Here is an 18,288-nt window from a genome sequence, read left to right as displayed (position 1 = left end):
TTTCAGACTTTTTGACATAGGCATTTAGGGCTATGAACTTTTCTCTTAGCACCGTCTTAGCTGTATCCCAGAGGTTTTGATACATTGTGTCATTATTGTAATTCAGTGCGAAAACTTTTTAAAATTTCCATCTTGATTTCGTTTTTGACCCAATGCTCATTCAGGAGCAGGATTTAATTTCAATGTATTTGCGTGGTTTTGAAGGTTTCTTTTGGAGTTATTTCCAGTTTTATTTCACTGTGGTCTGAGAGAGTGCTTGATATAATTTCAATTTTCTTAAATTTATTGAGGCTCATTTTTTGGCCTATCGTATATTCTATCTTGGAAAAAGTTCCACTGTTGAATAGAATGTGTATTCTGTGGTTGTTGGATGAAATGCTCTGTATATATCTGTTAAGTCCATTTGTTCCAAGGTAGAGTTTAAATCCATTGTTTCTTTGTTGACTTTCTGTCTTGATGACTTGTTTAGTGCTGCCAGTGGAGTATGAAGTCCCCCACTATTATTGTGTTGCTGTCTATCTCATTTTTTAGGTCTATTAGTAATTGTTTTATAAATTTGGGAGCTGTAGTATTAGGTGCAAATATGTTTAGGATTGTGATATTTTCCTGTTGGACAAGGCCTTTTACCATCATATAATGTCCCTTTTTGTCTCTTTTAACCACTGTTGCTTTAAAGTTTATTTTGTCTGGTATAATAGCTACTCTTGCTCACTTGCAGTGTTCATTTGCATGAAATCCCTTTTTCCATGCCTTTACTTTAAGTTTATGTGAGTCCTTATGTGTTAGGTCAGTCTCTTGAAGGCAGCAGATAGTTGGTTGGTGAGTTCTTATCCATTCTGCAGTTCTGTATGTTTTAAGTGGAGTGTTTAGGCCATTTACATTAAATCTTAGTATTGAAATGTGAGGTACTGTTGCATTCATCATGCTCTTTTCTGCCTGTGTATTTTGTTTTTTGTTTTTGCTTTTTAACTTGTATTTTTGTTTTATAGGTCCTGTGTGATTTATGCTTTAAAGAGGTTCTGTTTTCATATGTTTCCAGGATTTGTTTCAAGGTTTAGAGCTCCTTTTAGCAGTTCTTGTAGTGGTAGCTTGGTAATGGCAAATTCTCTCAGCATTTGTTTGTCTGAAAACAACTGTATCTTTCCTTCGTATATGATGCTTAGTTTCACTGATTACGAACTTCTTGGCAGATAATTTTATTTGAAGAGGCTGAAGATAGGGCTGCAATCCCTTCTAGATTGTAGGGTTTATGCTGAGAAGTCTTCTGTTAATATGATACGTTTTTCTTGTTAGGATACCTGGTGCTTCTGTCTAACAGCTCTTAAGATTCTTTCCTTCATCTTAACTTTGGGTAACCTGATGACAATGTGCTTAGGTGAAGATCTTTTTGCGATGAATTTCCCAGCTGTTCTTTGAGCTTCTTGTATCTGCATGTCTAGATCTCTAGCAAGGCTGGGGAAGTTTTCCTCGATTATTCCCCTGAATGTATTTTCTGAGCTTTTAGAATTGTATTCTTCCTCAGGAATACCAATTATTCTTAGGTTTAGTTGTTTAACATAATCCCAGACTTCTTGGTGGCTTTGTTCATATTTTCTTACTCTTTTTGTCTTTGTTGGATTGGGTTAATTCAAAGACCTTGTCTTTGAGCTCTGAATGTCTTTCTTCTACTTGTTCATTCTATTGCTGAGATTTTCCAGAGCATTTTGCATTTGTCTCCAAAATTTCCTGAACTTTTTATTGTTTTTTCTTTAAGCTATCTATTTCCTTGAATATTTTTTCTCTTCACTTCTTGTATCATTTTTTGGATTTCCTTGCATTGGGCTTTGCCTTTCTCTCGTCCCTCCCTGATTAGCTTAATAACTTACCTCCTGAATTGTTTTCAGGAAAATCAGGGATTTCTTCTTGGTTTGGAACCATTGCTGGTGAACTAGTATGATTTTTGAGGGATGTCGATGAACCTTGTTTTGTCATATTACCAGGTTTGGTTTTCTGGTTCCTTCTCATTTGGGTAGGCTCTGTCAGAGGGAGGGTCTAGGGATGAAGGCTGTTGTTCAAATTTTTTTGTCCCACAGGGCGTTCCCTTGATGTAGTACTCTTCCTCTTTTCCTGTGGGTGTGGCTTGCTGTGATTCAAACTGCAGTGATTGTTGTCTCTTTTCTGGGTCTAGCCACCCCGTGAGTCTACCAGCCTCTGGGCTGGTACTGGGGGTTGTCTGCACAGAGTCCTGTGATGTGAACCATTTATGGGTCTCTCAGAAGTGGATAACAGTGCCTATTCCAGTGGAGGTGGTGGAGGGTGCAGTGGACTCTGTGAGGATCCTTAGCTTTGGTGGTTTAATGCTCTATTTTTGTGCTGGTTGGCCTCCTGGCAGGAGATGGCACTTTCCAGAAAGCATCAGCTGTAGTAGTGTGGAGAGGGACCAGTGGTGCGTAGGACCCTAGAACTCCCAAGATTATATGTCATTTATCTTCTGCTATCAGGGTGGGTAGGGAAGGATCATCAGGTGGGGGTGGGGCTAGGTGTGCCTGAGCTCAGACTCCCCTTGGGTGGGTCTTGCCATGGCTGCTGTAGGGGATGGGGATGAGAGTCCCAAGTCACTGGAGTTGTGTACCTAGGAGGATTATGGCTGCCTCTGCTGAGTCATGCAGGTTGTCAGGGAAGTTGGGGAAAGCCGCAGTCATGAGCTTCACCCAGCTTCCACGCAAACCAAAGGGGGCAGTCTCACTCCCACCATGCCCCCTGCAACAGCCCTGAGTCTGTTTCCAAGCAGAGGGCAAGGTAGGCTTGAAAACTTGCCCAAGGCTTTTCACCTCCCAGCTGCAAAAGAAAAAGGCTTTAGTTCTTCCCCTGCCTGTGAAGTCTAAGTCTGCAAGCCACATTCATGCCCTCCCCCGCGTTCTGGCCAGGAGGCTTCTTGCTCCATTCAAATTGTTATAAAGTTCAGCTTGAGAATTCCTTCTCCCTGCATAGTTTTACTCCCTGCTCCTCTGGCCACCCTCCTGATGGATCCCTGTGGTGCCAAGCAGGAATGGGCTGCTTGGGGACCCAGTGAACTCCCAGGGCCTTTCTGCTGCTTCCCCTACCCCTATATTTCACTTGGCTCAGCTCTCTGACTTGACTCAGCTCCAGGTAAAGTCAGAAACTTCTCTGGCAAACAGACCTTCAGCTTCTCCAGTCAGGTTGTGTGTTTGGGAGAGGAGGGTCTCCCTTTCTCACTTCCACGGTTGGGGCACTCACAGTATTTGGGGGTATCTTCCGGGTCCTGCAGGAGCGTCCACTTCCTTCAGAGGGTCTGTGGGTCCTCTCAGGATTGCTGGTTTGTCCTTGCAATCAATCTGGAGCTAAAATTCACAATGCAGCCTCTGCATGCTGCTCTGTCTGGAGCTGCAATCTAGTCCTGCTTCCCATCTGCCATGATCCCTCCTAGTCACCAAGTGGGTTTATTTCTGAGGACTCTGTTCTGTTCCATGGGTCAATATGTCTGTTTTCAGGCCAGGACCATACTGTTTTGACTACTATAGCTTTGTAATATATTTTGAAATCAGGAAGTGTAATATCCCAACTTTATTGTTTTTTCAAGATTATTTTGACTATTTGGGGTGTTTATTGGTCTCACACAAACCTTATTTTTTTTTCTATTTCTGTAAAACAAGCCATTGGAATTTTGATGAAGATTACATTGAATGTGTAAATCACTTTGGGTGGTATAGACATTTTTATTTTTTTGAGACAGGTCTTGCTCCGTTTCCCAGGCTGGAGTGCAGTCACATGATCTTGACTTACTGCAACCTGTGTCCTCCATGCTCAAGCAATTCTTCCACCTTAGCCTCCAGAGTAGCTGGGACTATAGGTGTGTGCCACCATGCTTGGCTAATTTTTGTATTTTTAGTAGAGATGGGTTTTGGGTTTCACCATGTTACCCAGGTTGATCTCAAACTCCTGAGCTCAAGTGATCCACCCAACTTGGCTTCCTAAAGTGCTGGGATTACAGGCATGAGCCATCATGCCTGGCCAGTATAGACATTTTAACAATTTTAATTCTTTCAATATATAAACACTGGATATCTTTCCATGTATGTGTGTCTTCAATTTCCGTCATCAGCATTTTATAGTTTTCAGTGTACAGGTCTTTAACGTCCTTGGTTAAATATATTCCTAAATATTTTAATTTTTATAGCTATTGTAAATAGAATTGTTTTCTTAATCTTTTTCATATAGTTTATTGTTAATGCATAGAGATGCAGCTGACTTTTGTATGTTGATTTTGTATTCTGCAGCTTTACTGAATTTGTTTATTACGTCCAACAGGCATTTTATGGAGTCATTAGGGTTTTCTATACATACAAGATCATATCATCTGCAAAGACAGAACATTTTACTTCTTCCTTTCTGATTTGAATGACTTGTGTTTCTTGTCTGAATGTCTGTCCAGGACTTAAAGTACTAGGACTTGCAGCACTTTACACTTTTTCTCCTTACCTGCTCCCATTTTAGTCTATTGATGTCACCCTTTACATATTTTTATATTGTGTGTTCATTAACAAATTATTGAAGCTATATTTTAATACATTTTTCTTTTAACTTTTATATGAGAGTTAAATGTGATTTACACACCACCATCCCATATTAAAATATTCTAATTTTGACTATATATTTATCTTTCAAAGTGAGTTTTATACATTCACATATTTTAATGTTGTTACTCAGTGTCCTTTTATTTCAAATTGAAGAACTCCCTTTAGCATTTCTTGTAAGTTAGGTCTCATGGTTGTAAACTCCCTCAGCTTTTGTTTGTCAAATTGAAGAACTCCCTTTAGCATTTCTTGTAAGTTAGGTATCATGGTTGTAAACTCCCTCAGCTTTTGTTTGTCTTTATGTCTACTTAATTCTGAAGGACATCTTTGTCAGGTATAGTATTCTTGGTTGTCAGGTTTTTTTTTTTTCTTTCAGCACTTTGAATATATCCTGCTCCTTCAGTTGTGAGGTTTCTGTTGAGATATCTGCTGATAGCCTTATGCTAGTTTCTTTGTATATGAGAAGTCTCTTTGTCTTTTCTGCTTTCAAGATTATCTCTTTTTTTTACTTTTAATAATTAGATTATAATGTGTCTCAGATAATTCTTCTTTGAGTTGATCTTAGAGTCTTGAGCTTTATGAATCTAGATGTTCTCTCTCTATCTTTCTCTCTGCTCCTTCCTCCCTCCCCCACACCACTTTCTGCCCTCTCCTCCCCCAACTTCTGGAACTCCTATAGGAGAGAGAACATTTAAAGAAATTCTGGCTCAAAACTGTCTGCATCTTGTGAGGGTTATAGACATCTAGATTCATATATTTAATAGTGTCCCTTACATCCCTGTCTTTACTCTCTTTCATTCTTTTTTTTCTTTTTCTTTTTTTTTTTTGGCTAATTTCAAATGACTTGTCTGCAAGTTTGCTAATTCTTTCTTGTGTGTGATCAAGTCTGCTCTCAAAAGTCTCAACTGAATTATTCAGCCTGTTATTATAGTCTTCAGCTCCAGGATTTCAGTTTTGTTATTTTTTATGTTTTTTTTAATTAAGTGTCTCTTTCTGTTCATGCATTGCTTTTCTAATTTTATTTAGTTGTCTATCAGTGTTTTCTTGCACCTCATTGAGCTTCTTTAAGATGACTATTTTGACCTCTTTGTCAGGCAGTTTGTAGATCTCCATTTTTTGTGGTCAATTACTGGAGCTTTATAAGTCTTCTTTGGTAATGTCATATGTGCCTCATTCTTCATTATCTGTATAGCTTTGCATTGGTTTCTGTGCATTTGAAAATGCAAACACCTCTTCCCACTTTTACAGACTGGCTTTGGCAGGTAAACACCTTTTCCTTTTCACGCCTGGGCTAATGCCTCCAGAATTGCAGGTTAGGTGGAGTTGGAGCTAGGGCACCTGGGTGCTCCTGGGACTTGTGGTTGGCTGGTCTGTTACCATGGACTCAAGAAGGTGTGTCTCTTCTCTGGTTCCTGGGTGAACTGGCCTAGCTCCAGGACCTTGGTCAGTAGTGTTGTCTCTGGAATGAGGGTCCACTACAGAGTCCAGAAACAACAGACCTATTACCAAGTACACAGATTGGTGTAGCTCCCTTTGGGTCTGTGAGAGGGCTCCTACTGTGTAAGTAGGTGGGTCCCAGGCAGGACTGGCTCCAGACAATGACTAGCAAGGATAGAACCCAGTCACAAGGCTGTGCTTCAGTGTCTACAGCCAAGACCATGGTCTGCAGGATAGGCATGTTCCTAAGCTGGTCACTAGACAGGAAGAACTGCTCCCAAACTGCAGCTAAAAGGGGCTGGAGTCAAGATACAGGACCTTTCCAGGATCTGCTGTGGGACCAAAGTTAGCAGTCCAGCCTGCAAAATCACATATAGGCTTCTTTTGGCAGCTTCCTCAGCAGGCAGGACGGCTCTCAGGCCACTGCTGAGAAGAGATAGAGATGAGTTACAGGGCTGTTTCAGGGCACAAAGCCATAACCAAGGTCAGCAGGCCTGTTACCCTGTTTTCCTTGGTGGATGGTTTTGGTGGGAGGACCAACACCAAATGTAGCTGTAGCCAAGTCTGCAGAGAGACCGGGTCATTTCTGGGTTTAGAACCAGGACCACAGTCAGCAAGCCTACCATCCAAGCATTGATCTGCACTCTCAAAATAGCTCTCCTTAATTTTAGAATCCACCATGTTTTTGCAACCTTCTACATAAATCCCAAAGAGTCCCCAGCAAGGTACTTTTGTTTGGGGATGACTGCAAAATTATTGCTTCTCTGGGGGATAATCATGGTGAATAGTATTCCATTCTTGTTTTATTATGGATTTTCATAGAAATGCTTCTATTTCACTATTAAGATGGTTAACTTTTATTGGAAATACACTGTTATTAGCCATTGTTCTATTCATAGTTGTATTTGAAATGTTGAATTTTATTTACTGTATTTTGACAGTGAACAACATAATTTTTTATGTAACTTATTAATAATATATAATGGTCACAGATAGCCTAACATTAAAACTATCATTGTAATGTTCTACAAACTAGATATAGTTGGAACTTATTAGAATTTTATTAAGAATTTTTATATCTTGTTCAGAGGTGATTTTGTTCTGCAGTTATTTATTATGTGTTGCCTCTCATATTTTTGTATGAGATTTACATTCAATTGTAAAAATCAATTCAGTAATTTTAAATACTTTTCTGTACAATGGAATTACTTATGATTCTTGCAAATCATCTGTTTCTTAAAATTTTGGAAGAAGGCTGTAGTTAAAATCATCTGCTGCGATCCACACAGATTTTAACACTATGTTGCCATAAAAATGAATGAGAAGCCACACACCTGTAGTCACAGCTACTCAGGATACTGAGACAGAAGGATCACTTGAGGCCAGGAGTTTGAGGCTGTCGTGAGCTGTGAGTGTGCTTGTGAATAATCAATGCATTCCAGCTTGGGCAACATAGCAAGACCGTATCTCTTTTAAAAAAAGAATGAGAAAGATCTCTTTGTACTGATGCAGAGTAATTTCCAGGAGATGTTGTTAAGTGAAAATAAAACAAGCTGCAGAGCAGCACAGATGCTACCTTTTGCATAAGAGAGAAAAAGAAATGTATTATATACTATAGAAGTATATAAAATGTAGACTTATTCTTTGGGAAATATATACATATGCACACACTAAATACATGTTTTATGTATTATATATAATTCTATATAGTTTTATTATATATTATAAAATATAAGGATTTTAAAATATATACTTACCTTTTGGAGAGAAAACAAAAAGATAAACTAGATATTAAAGAAACTGGTTACTTTAAAGGACATGGGAGTAATAGGGTAGAATGGATAGGGATGGAAATGAGACTCTCAAAGTACCCTCTTGTGTAGTTTGGACTCATAAAGTTATGTTGAAAGAATAAAATTAAATCAAGAAGAAGAAAAAAGCCCAATTTAAACTGATGCAAATGAATTTGTTTGTATAGCAAATTAATAACCACACAGATAATAAAATTACTCCATGCAGCTTATGAACATAGTGCTTTGACTTAGATATACTCTAAGAATGAAAATATCTATAAAGAAATATTCACTTTTACTCAGAAGGTTTATTGATATTGTATATTGATATTATCATTTTAAGACTAAGGTATGTATTATTTATCAGAAAGCAAATAAGTAAATATATTAATCCTATTAGATGCCAGCATTTTCCAAGTAAAAGGAAGGCAATAAAAACATGAAGCTGCAAAAAGTTAACATAAACTCTTATGTTAGCTTTGAATTAAAAATATCAACATTATAAGTATAAACTCACAATTTAAAGAGTAACTATTTCCAAGCTCTGAGTAAAAGCCAAGAAGACATGATATTCTGACAGCTAGGAGTACTTTAGCATCCATTTCTAATGGCTTCTAAGTGCTATTACTCACCAAAAGGAACCATGTCTCCTTGATAAAATGGCTGGTTTCAGAGGGCAAGAAAAATAGATGAGTCAGGGACATCTAATTTTTCCACAACCCAAAGAAGGGCTAAAGGCCCATGGGGACATGTCAAAAGGACACAAGTAGTAGTGGCTTCTACTAGCCAACTTTGAGTATCAAAATGAATAGTAACTAAATAATTGTAACATTATTTTTTTCCTAATTATTATACTTTAAGCTCTGGGGTGCATGTGCAGAATGTGCAGTTTTGTTACATAGGTATACACGTGACATGGTGGTTTGCTGCACCATCAACCCATCACCTACATTAGGTATTTCTCCTAATGTTATCCTTCCCCTAGCTCCCCACTCCCTGAAAGGCCCCGGTGTGTGATGTCCCCCTCCTTATGTCCATGTGTTCTCATTGTTCAACTCCCACTTATGAGAACATGTGGTGTTTGGTTTTCTGTTCTTGTGAGAGTTTGCTGAGAATGATAGTTTCCAGCTTCATCCAAGTCCCTGCAAAGGACATGAACTCATCCCTTTTTATGGTATTCCATGGTGTATATGTGCCACATTTTCTTTATCCAGTCTATTATTGATGGACATTTGGGTTGGTTCCAAGCCTTTGCTATTGTGAATAGTGCTAGAATAAACATACGTGTGCATGTGTCTTTAGAGTAGAATGACTTATAATCCTTTGGGTATACACCCAGTAATGGGATTGCTGGGTCAAATGGTAATTCTAGTTCTAGATCCTTGGGGAGTCGCCACAGTCTTCCACAATGGTTGAACTAATTTACACTCCCACCAACAGTGTAAAAGGGTTCCTATTTCTCTACATCCTCTCCAGCATCTGTTGTTTCCTGACTTTTTAATAATCGCCATTCTAACTGGTGTGAGATGGTATCTCACTGTGGTTTTGATTTGCATTAATCTAATGACCAGTGATGATGAGCATTTTTTCATATGTGTGTTGGCTGCATAAATGTCTTCTTTTGAGAAGTTTCTGTTCATATTCTTTGCCCACTTTTTCATGGGTTTTTTTTTTTTTTTTTTTGTAAATTTGTTCAAGTTCTTTGTAGATTCTAGATGTTAGCCCTTTGTCAGTTGGGTAGATTGCAAAAATTTTCTCCCATTCTGTAGGTTGCCTGTTCACTCTGATGATAGCTTATTTTGCTGTGCAGAAGCTCTTTAGTTTAATTAGATCCCATTTGTCAATCGTGGCTTTTGTTACCATTGCTTTTGGTGTTTTAGACATGAAGTTTTGCCCATGCCTACGTCCTGAATGGTGTTGCCCAGGTTTTCTTCTAGGATTTTTAGTAACATTGAATTTTTTTTAGTTCATGAGTCCTTAGTGGTTCTCAAAATGAGAGAATGAGAAGAGAGACAGAAACAGGAATAGAGACAGACAGCGAGACAGATGCCATCCTCTAAATGTAGAAGGAATGCTGGAAGTGGCAAATCACAATTTCTGCAAGCCCTAATGTGATAACTAAATCCAGAAAAATCATCAATAGATGTTAAAACAATTAAGTGAAAAGTTGTTAGAGAATGGAATATTCACATAGCACCAAATTACCACCCTACAGATTACTTACTGGAATCCCAAAGGGAAAATATGACTTTACATTTTTATGTGTGGTTATCACTCAAAAAGAATTACCTTTGATCCTGTTTGGAAATAACGCATTGTTTATTACCAGTCTCCCATTATTTTTCATCTATTTCAATGATCTAGTTTTCTTTGACTTACTTTTGGAGATTTATATTTTTCCAGAAAATAATTTATTTCACTCAGAATTTCAAATGACTGCCATAATCACTGGGTCTCTACTAGATGGGCATATTAAAATCACCAAGAAATATTTTTTAAGTACATAAGCCAGGGTCTGCCATTGGAAAACCTACTAAGATGAAGCCCAGACATATGTAATGTATAAAAGCTGCCCGCAGAAGATCCTGCACTCATCCTTGCCTAAGAACTACTAACACAGATGTTCTTTTTAAATTTTTGATCTACTCCACACTTTCTTTCTCACTGCTCATTTTACTTGTTCTTTTTTGTATTATATTGATCAAAAATATGTTTATCTTAACAGGATTTTTTTCCTGTGCAAAAGGTAATAGGCTTATTAATTCTATTGTTTTTTTGTTTCCTAATACAATGATTTCTGCCTTTATTATGTTCTTACACTAACTTTTTTTTAGCACTGTTTTATTTTTTGTGATATTGTTTCTCTTAACTTCAGGATATAAATAATTTATGTTAGCATTTCTTTTCAAGTAAAATATTTAAAGTCAAATTATGCATTTACTTCCAACTATAGTGTAAATATCTATGTTACAAATAATTTTTATTGTTTTTTATTTTGTTGTCATCCTATTGAGTGTTTGAGTTCCTCTGTGGTTTAAGATTTTGATCCACAAATTAGGGGAAATTTCTCTTAAATTTGCAAGTGCTTTATAGACTTTCTTTTTTTTATTTAAACTTTCTTTTTGGTTCCTTCTTTTATTATATCACAAATTTTTGAAGTGCTTTTTAATTGTTTTGCTTTAGAGAAGTTATTAATACTTTTTGACATGGTATCTAATTTTTGTGAAGGTTCCCTGAAAGCTTGAAAAGAAGATGTGATCTGTCCTCCTCTCTCATTCACTGTCTCTCTCACTCTCGCTCTCTTGCTCTGTTACTCCCTTTCTTTCTGTGTACCTGATCTAAGGATATTTTAAATTCTTCCAAGGAAAACATGATTTTATAAAACTGTCATTTTTTTTTTTTGAGATGGAGTCTTGCTCCATCACCCAGGCTAGAGTGCAGTGGCTTGATCTCGGCTCACCGCAAGCTCCGCCTCCCGGGTTCACTCCATTCTCCTGCCTCAGCCTCCCAAGTAGCTGGGACTACAGGTGCCCACCACCACGTCTTGCTAATTTTTTGTATTTTTTAGTAGAGACAGGGTTTCACCATGTTATCCAGGATGGTCTCGATCTTCTGACATCATGATCCACCCACCTCAGCCTCCCAAAGTGCTAGGCTTACAGGCATGAGCTGCTGCACCCGGCCGAAACTATCATTGTGTTTTTGAGAGATTTTAATCAGCATATTTGACTGTCAGTTATTAAATGTATGAAGGCTCATGATACTCATGTCTTCACTCTGGGTATTAGCTCTTAAAAACTAAACTTCCTCAAACTGGCCTGCAGGTTCTGTCCCACCTTCCATACTTGCCCTCAAGCCTCCCTGCTGTCCAGTCTTCTGTTCCCTCTCCCCTCCTCTCACTCATCTTTCAGGTGCTCAAACACACCCTGCTTCATATTCCTCAGGGCCTTTGCACATGGTTCACCATCCTTGAAGGTCTCCTCTCTAAACACTTCTTCTAGCTAATGCCAACTCACAAATCTAAATCTAAATATCACTCTTCATTCTAAATTGAATCTACATTACACAATGTAAATTCAATAGTCCCATAGATCAGGGGTCCCCAACTCCCTGGGCCACATACTGGTACCGGTCTATAGCCTGTTTGGAACAGGGTTGCACAGTGGGAAGTGAGCAGCATGCAAGCATTACCACCTGAGCTCTGCCTCCTGTCAGATCAGTGGCGGCATTAGATTTTCATAGTAGCACAAACCTTGCTGTGAACTGTGTATGCAAGGGATCTAGGTTGTAGGCTCTTTATGAGAATCTAAACTAATGCCTGATGATCTGAGGTAGAAGAGTTTTACACCCTCCCTCCCCAGCCATTCCTGGAAAAAAAAATGTCTTCCAAAAACTGGTCCCTGATGCCAAAAAGTGTGGGGACTGCTGCTGTAGATGCAGATGTGTTGTGACATCTGGTAGCTTTCTTTCCTAGTACTGACTAAAATTAGAAACTCTGTCTCATTAGAATAGTACATAATATAGTATCAGTCTCTCTAGCTTGCCTGGAAGCTCCACAGGGTGGTGGGTTGCTACCGTTTTGCTCACCATTGTATCTCTATTTACTAGTGCAGTGCCTGGCCTGTAGTGGGTATCACCTCTTAGCATATGTAGACATACACTGTGAAGAAACTCACAACCTGACTACAATCAGTATGATGGGGAAATTTAAATTGGGTCACTCAGTTTCCAACAATGGAGGAAAATGTAAAATACATACACGTGCGCACACACACACACACACACACACACAGACAAAAACGAAACAAAGCATCTATTTTTCTATCCTGATTGCTATCTCTCCCCACTGCTGTGAGCACTGAAATATATGTATTTGATGTTTTAGTGAGATTTGCATTCTAGTTTTACCTATAATATCTTGATTTTTATGACAGAAATCATGCAGTTTGGCCTCTACTTTGCTTATAAACTTATTAACTATTTTCTTTCAGCTTCTGAATAACTTCTTCCAGGACCCTTTACCAGAAGAATTTTTGGTCCTCTTCACAAACTGGATCAATGATTCCAATCCTGTAGTTAGCAGACTGATCCTTCATAGAATTGTCCACATGTCACCAATTATCAATAAGGTATGTGTATGTGATTTGTGTCTGACAGCATCATTAAAATCATAATCTGAGATTTTGATGTCACTTAACATCTTCACTGACAAAGCAGTGATATTTTTCAGTCTCTATATAACTAAAACATATCAAAGCCCGCTGTTTTACTAACTAGGAAACTGAGTTGAATAGAAAGGATGTGTTAACTCCATTTAGTGGCTTTATCGCTTTTTTTTTTTTTTAACAGAAAATCATTCATTGCACTCAGAATGTATTTATCCTCATTGCCCTAGACTTGTCTTACATTCTAAACCATATACACATAATTTCCCCTCCAACATACACTCATGTGTACACACTAATTTCCTATCTCAGAGCACTTGCTCAAGCTTTTTCTTCTACTCATAATGTTCCTACTTTATCTATACATATTTACATTTTTCTCCTTTTTCAATGATCAGCCCAAGTCAAACTGCACTGAAAATTCTCATCTCTAGCAGCCTCATCCCTCTCAGAACCATATCAATTATGAGCACTCATATTTTATACCAGTGTCAAAGCACAGTTCTTGAACCAGCAGTATCAGCATCACCTGGAGACTTGCTAGAAATGCAAATTGTGAGGCCCCACCCCAGACCTATGGAATCAGAAATTCTGGGGTGGGCCCACCAATCTGTGTTTTAAAGGTCCTCCAGGTAACTGTTATTCAAGTTAAAGTTGAGAACAACAATCTTATAGTGTTTCCCACTGACTCACGTGAATACTTCTTACCTTCCAGGTCGACTGAATTTAAGCATGTTCCATTTTCTGTAATTCTACACTCCAAAGTATCTTGCAAAATGCTGACAGTGAAAATGTTCTATAAATCATTACTTTTATAATACATCCAATAATAAATCCTTGTTTATCTATTGAGCATAGCCTCTGAGAACTGAAGGCTATCAGTGGACACCCGTTGTGCATTTAGAATGACATAAGCCATGGTCTGTTTACTTTAAATAAATAATACAAGTTGGTGGATTTACCAGTAGTGTACATTATCTTAGTAAGCAGCAAATTATTTATTGCTTTACCCAGAGCTCTTCCCAATGTTATTAAAAACTGAAAGGAAAATTCTGTCAAGGCTTCCTAGGAGAGTGAAAGAAAAGTAGTGGAAAGTGATCTGGGTTGAGATTTCATATACTGTTGGTAAAGACACAAATGGCCTCTGGCATTGACATAGTCCTTAGCTCTATTTTTTTCTCCTTAAAGCTATTATTTTGGCAAAATAATATTCATTCATTTCCTTTAGTCTTTTTCTCCTTGCCTTTCTTTCTCTCTGGTGTCTCCTTTTCATGTTTTTCCTTGCCTTCTATTCTGTTTGGTTCTGATCTACATTGACTCCCATGACCTGCCTGAGTGTCTCAGTAGCTCTCATGTCCAAATGGGTCACTATCATCTAATTTAGAGGTTGTTCTGCTAGTAGTATGTTAGTAAATATTCGACAGCCAGGTCTCTGAAAATAAGGCCAATTCCCTGGTGTAAAGATCCCTCTGATGGCTAATTTCAAGGTTTCAAAGGGATATCACTAACCATGGAACTGGGAAAAGATGCACAATAGCACATCATTATTTAATATTCTCGCCAATCAGACACAATGCCCATGAATAACCTCAAGAGCATAGATAACAGTAAAATGTAGCGAAAGAATTAGGGAGTGATAATTTTTTACTATTAAATGTTAAATTTATATAATTTAATTTTCAATAATTAATTTTCTTAGCAAAAAGTCAACATTTTTGAAAATTTGACAAGAGATTTTCGTGAGTCGGCTTCCACACACCATGATGTGCCACCCAGACTCAAGGTATCCACATAAATGTCAGCTCAAGTCTCCTGCTAGTTCCTAAATCCCACCATTTTTTTCCTTTTATATGTAGATAGAAAATGTCAGCAGTATATTAATAGCCATCCTGGATGCCTTCCTTTCCAAAGACGATACTGTTGTACTTCAGGCCTTGCTCACCCTTAGAAGGCTTTTAAATGAACTGGACAAAGTGACCTACTCTTTGGGTACCAGAATTTGTTCCAGCTACTGTCCTCTGATGGATCATGTGAGTTACACAGTTAGATATGTGAGATCATTAGGTTTTGTGGTTCAGCTGAAACTCAAGTTGAGGCAGTGATGTTAGGTCACTGAATAAGTCAATAGAAGATAGTCATTTTGTAAGAAACCACCATTTCTTTTCCAGAGATAAAAATATTAGTTAGGTAACTATTGGTCTTTTTTTTTTTTTTTTTTAAGTACACTGTGAGAACCTGGGGAAAAAAAGAATAATAATCAAGGAATAGCCTCTATCCTTGGATGAAATTGTAGCTTTGTGGCTATATACTGGTTAACCCTATATCTGGACTGCCTGGGTTCAAATCACTCTTCCACCTCTTATTGGCTATGAAACACTGAGTGAGTGATTTCTTTAGTCTTTTGGTGTATTACTTTCTCCCAATCTATAAAACAGCAATAGTAACATAAACAATATTAGGTTTCTTATAAGAATTAGATTTGATATTTGCCATGCCCCAAATAAATGTTTGTTATTATCATATAAAACTTGAATTTAAAAGTATTTTATCAGAAAGTTGTTCCTTCTGAAAATTCTCATTTTACATGGTAAATGTGTTTCAGAAAAGTTGAATGAAAACTTTGGTATGCCATGGAGAATCTATGTATTTTTAAAGAACTCCACAATAAATTGTTTGTAAACCAGAGAATTATTTCACAATAAATTCTCTTGCCAAAACTTCTAAGTTTTTAATCACTTACATTTCAATGAAGAAAAGCACAGTATTATTAAATTATGAAAAAAAAGTAGTGGCAAAAATAAATTTTATAAACACATAAACACATTAGAACAGTAATAATAATAGTAGTGGCTTAAAGGGGCGGGGCCAAGACAGTCAACTAGAAGCAGCAGCATCCGGAAGCTCCCATCACAAAGATGCAAATCCCAAACAGCATGCAAATCGTGCACTGGCAACTGAGGTATCCAGGTTCTGTCATCAGAACTGACTAGGCAGCGGGCGTGACCCATGGAGAGGAAGGCAGAGCAGTGTGGTGTGGAGGCCTACCTGAGAGCCACATGGGCCAGGGGAGCCCCCGCCCCCAGCCAAGGGAGGCAGTGAGTGAGTGTGCCATCCAGCCTGAGAAAACGTGTTTTTTCCATGAAAATCCCACTCGTGAGCCCACGCCACAAGGACCTAGGGTCCCAAACATGGAGCTGCACAGATTCTCAACAGCCACTAAGCTAGAATCTGTTTAAGACTGCTGAACTCCTGGGGGAGGGGTGACTGGCACAACAGCTATGGCTGCCTGCTGTCTAAGCCCTTTAAACTCCTTGGGGGAGGGGTGACAGCTGGCACTCAGACTGATAGCCACCTAACACACTAAGCCCCCAGGGTGGGGGAAGGGCAGCAGCCATCTCTATAGCTCCAGGCTATGCTTTTTCCCTGCTGGAGCCAGTGAGACTGGATGGCTTGATCCCAAGAGGTATCCCCCACAGCCTAACACATCAGCTATGGCAGAATGTTGACGAGTGCCTCTTCAGGCTTGACCTGGACCCATCCCTCCTCGCTGGGATCTTCCTGCAGGAAGTCTGACTACTCCAGCCAGGGTCTCAGGGACAGAACTCTGATCTCCTTAGGCCTGAACCCCTAGTGGGAGGGGTGGCCACAGTCTCTGCACACCAGCAGACATAGTCTTTCCTCCTACTAGTTTGGAGGAAGCAGGGCAGACCAGACAAGTGGGCTTTCCCCCCAGCAAAGCACACCCCCTCCACCAAGGGACAGCCAAAGTGCTTTGTTAAGTGGGTCCTGCTCCCCATAAAACCCAGCCAGTTGAGACCCTCCAAAAGGGGTCATCAGAAACCCTATACAGGAGCGATCCCACAGGCATCAGGTTGGTGCCCCTCGAGATCCCAGAGGAAGGAACAGGCACCCATCTTTGCTGTTCTCCAGATTCCTCGAGTGACATCTCCAGACATGGGAGCAAATCAGATGAATAGGGCCTAAAGTGAACCCCCAGAAAACTGCGGCAACCCTACAGAAGAGGGACCTGACCATTGCAAGAGAAACAAAGGAACAGAAAACAACAACAGCACCAACAAAAAAAAGTCCCCACAAAAACCCTATTCAAATGTCAGCAGCCTCAAAGATCAATACTAGACAAACTCATGAAGATGAGAAAAAAATCAACAAAACAACGCTGAAGGCCCAAAAGGCCAGAGTGCCTCTTCTCCTTCAAATGGCCACAGCACCTCCTCCAGCAACGACGTAGAACAGGACGGAGGATGAGATGGACGAATTGACAGAAGTAGGCTTCAGAAGGTGGGTAATAACAAACTCCTCTGAGCTAAAGGAGCACGTTCTAACCCAATGCAAAGAAGCTAAGAAGCTAGATAAAAGGTTAGAGGAGCTGCTAACTAGAATAACCAGTTTAGAGAGGAAAATGAATGATCTGATGGAGCGGAAAAACAGCACAAGAACTTTATGAAGCATACACAAGTATCAATAGCTGAATTGATGAAGCAGAAGAAACGATATCAGAGTTTGAAGACTATCTTGCTGAAATCAGGCATGCAGACAATATTAGAGAAAAAAAGAATAAAAAGGAATGAGCAAAACCTCTGAGAAATAGGGGACAGATCAACAAGACAGAAAATTAACAGGATATTGAGGACTTAAACTCAGCTATGGATCAAGTGGACCCAATAGACATATACAGAACTCTCCAACCCAAATCAACAGAATATACATTCTTCTCAGTGCCACATGGCACTGATTCTAAAATAGACCACATAATTGGAGGTAAAACACTCCTCAGCAAATTCAAAAGAACTGAAATCATAATACAGTCTCTAAAAACACAGTGCAATCACATTAGAACTCAGGATTAAGAAACTCACTCAAAAGCCCATAATTACATGGAAATTGAACAACCTGCTCCTGAATGACTCCTGGGTAAATAATGAAATTAAGGCAGAAATCAAGAAGTCTTTTGAAACCAATAAGAACAAAGAGACTGTGTACCAGAATCTGTGGGACACAGCTACAGCGGTGTTGAGAGGCAAATTTATGGCACTAAATGCCCTTGTCATAAAGCTAGAAATATCGGCCAGGAGCAGTGGCTGATGCCTGTAACCCCAGCACTTTGGAAGGCTGAGGTGGGTGGATCACGAGATCAAGAGTCCAAGACCAGCATGGCCAAGATGGTGAAACCCTGTCTCTACTAAAAATACAAAAATTAGCCTGCCGTGGTGGCACATGCCTGTAATCCCAGCTACTCGGAAGGCTGAGGCAGAGAATTGCTTAAACCCAGGAGGCGGAGGCTGCAGTCAGCCGAGATCA

General features: G+C 39.1%; 1 protein-coding gene across 2 annotated transcripts in view; it reads left to right on the top strand.

Annotated features, from left to right (window-relative positions):
• The window catches only part of MROH9 (maestro heat like repeat family member 9), a 111,375-nt gene that overhangs the window by 65,724 nt on the left and 27,363 nt on the right, over positions 1 to 18,288 (top strand). The window contains exons 16-17 of one of the 2 annotated variants that reach the window (XM_054501681.1): positions 12,796 to 12,933; positions 14,826 to 14,999. In XM_054501681.1, the coding sequence (XP_054357656.1) occupies positions 12,796 to 12,933; positions 14,826 to 14,999 (312 nt within the window). The remainder of the gene's footprint in view (positions 1 to 12,795; positions 12,934 to 14,825; positions 15,000 to 18,288) is intronic. The other variant, XM_054501686.1, reaches the window with a different exon arrangement.

Source organism: Pongo pygmaeus, chromosome 1 (genome assembly GCF_028885625.2).
Source record: "Pongo pygmaeus isolate AG05252 chromosome 1, NHGRI_mPonPyg2-v2.0_pri, whole genome shotgun sequence".
Taxonomy (NCBI): Eukaryota; Metazoa; Chordata; class Mammalia; order Primates; family Hominidae; genus Pongo; species Pongo pygmaeus.
This window is presented reverse-complemented; position numbering and strand designations above follow the sequence as displayed.